Source organism: Nematolebias whitei, chromosome 15 (assembly GCF_014905685.2).
Source record: "Nematolebias whitei isolate Nwh7 chromosome 15, NemWhi1, whole genome shotgun sequence".
Taxonomy (NCBI): Eukaryota; Metazoa; Chordata; class Actinopteri; order Cyprinodontiformes; family Rivulidae; genus Nematolebias; species Nematolebias whitei.
The window spans coordinates 34,921,516-34,922,523 of record NC_056512.1 but is presented as its reverse complement, the minus strand read 5'-3'; the positions used below and the strand labels follow the sequence as shown (position 1 = coordinate 34,922,523).

Below are 1,008 nucleotides of genomic sequence, written 5' to 3'. Positions count from 1 at the left end.
TATATAATTATTATATAATATATAAGCAGCATATAATTGCTTGACTTGTTCTGTATTAATCTGCTGTCAACAGGGTGGGAAGCAGTCACAAACACTCAAAAGAGTCCAAATGTGATGCACCATTCAAAACCCATCGCAGAACTTCGGCAACCTCCGTTCACCAATAGATTTGTGGCTCTGGGCACCCAGCAGTCAGTTGACGAAGCAGTAAGAGGGAAAATGCTCTGGAATGCACAACTACCACCTGAAAACACAACGCTCCAAGTTGGGAAAAGTGTGGCTCAAAATGTTGCCTCCCAAAGTGTTCATGTGCTCAGAAATATGAAGCTTCACAATTTTAGAAACTCGGCTGCAAAGAAGTTTGGCTGCATGCAGTGCGGCAAGAGTTTCAGATGCTTTAGTCAGCTTGAAATTCACCAGAGAAGCCACACAGGAGAAAAGCCATATAGATGTACACTGTGTGGAAAGCGCTATGCCCAAAAAGGGCACCTGTACACACACCAGCGGACACACACTGGAGAAAAGCCGTATCGGTGTCCTATTTGTGGAAAGGGCTTTATTCAGAAATGCACCCTTGATATGCATCAGCGTACACACACAGGAGAAAAACCTTTTATTTGTATCAATTGTGGTAAAGGTTTTACTAAGAAATGCAATCTGAAAAAGCACCTTGATGTACATCTGGATCCAAGTTTGAACATTTACAGTAGTGAATCCAGTGCACCGTCATTCAGTGGAACATTTACAAACAAAACCTCATAAACCACCAGCCACCACCAAATGTGACTTCCCTTGTTTTATTTTTGGTTTAAACATTTTGTAAAACAATAAAGCTGTTTTAATTCAGATTTGTGTTTGTGTCACTTTTTATTATGCAAGTATAAAAAAAATAATAATTAAAATTCAACTCAGTTTTCTGTTCAGTTTGTTAATAATGCACCAATTTACAACAAAGTCATCTCATAGGGCTTTGTACAATAACATTCTCTTACATTATAAAATGCCACT

At 38.8% G+C, this 1,008-nt stretch overlaps 1 protein-coding gene across 1 annotated transcript in view; it reads left to right on the top strand.

Moving 5' to 3' along the window:
- si:dkey-210j14.3 (zinc finger and BTB domain-containing protein 44) overlaps positions 1-1,008 on the top strand; it is a 6,054-nt gene that overhangs the window by 1,566 nt on the left and 3,480 nt on the right. The window contains exon 4 of the mRNA XM_037688565.1: positions 74-207. Within this exon, the coding sequence (XP_037544493.1) occupies positions 74-207 (134 nt within the window). The remainder of the gene's footprint in view (positions 1-73; positions 208-1,008) is intronic.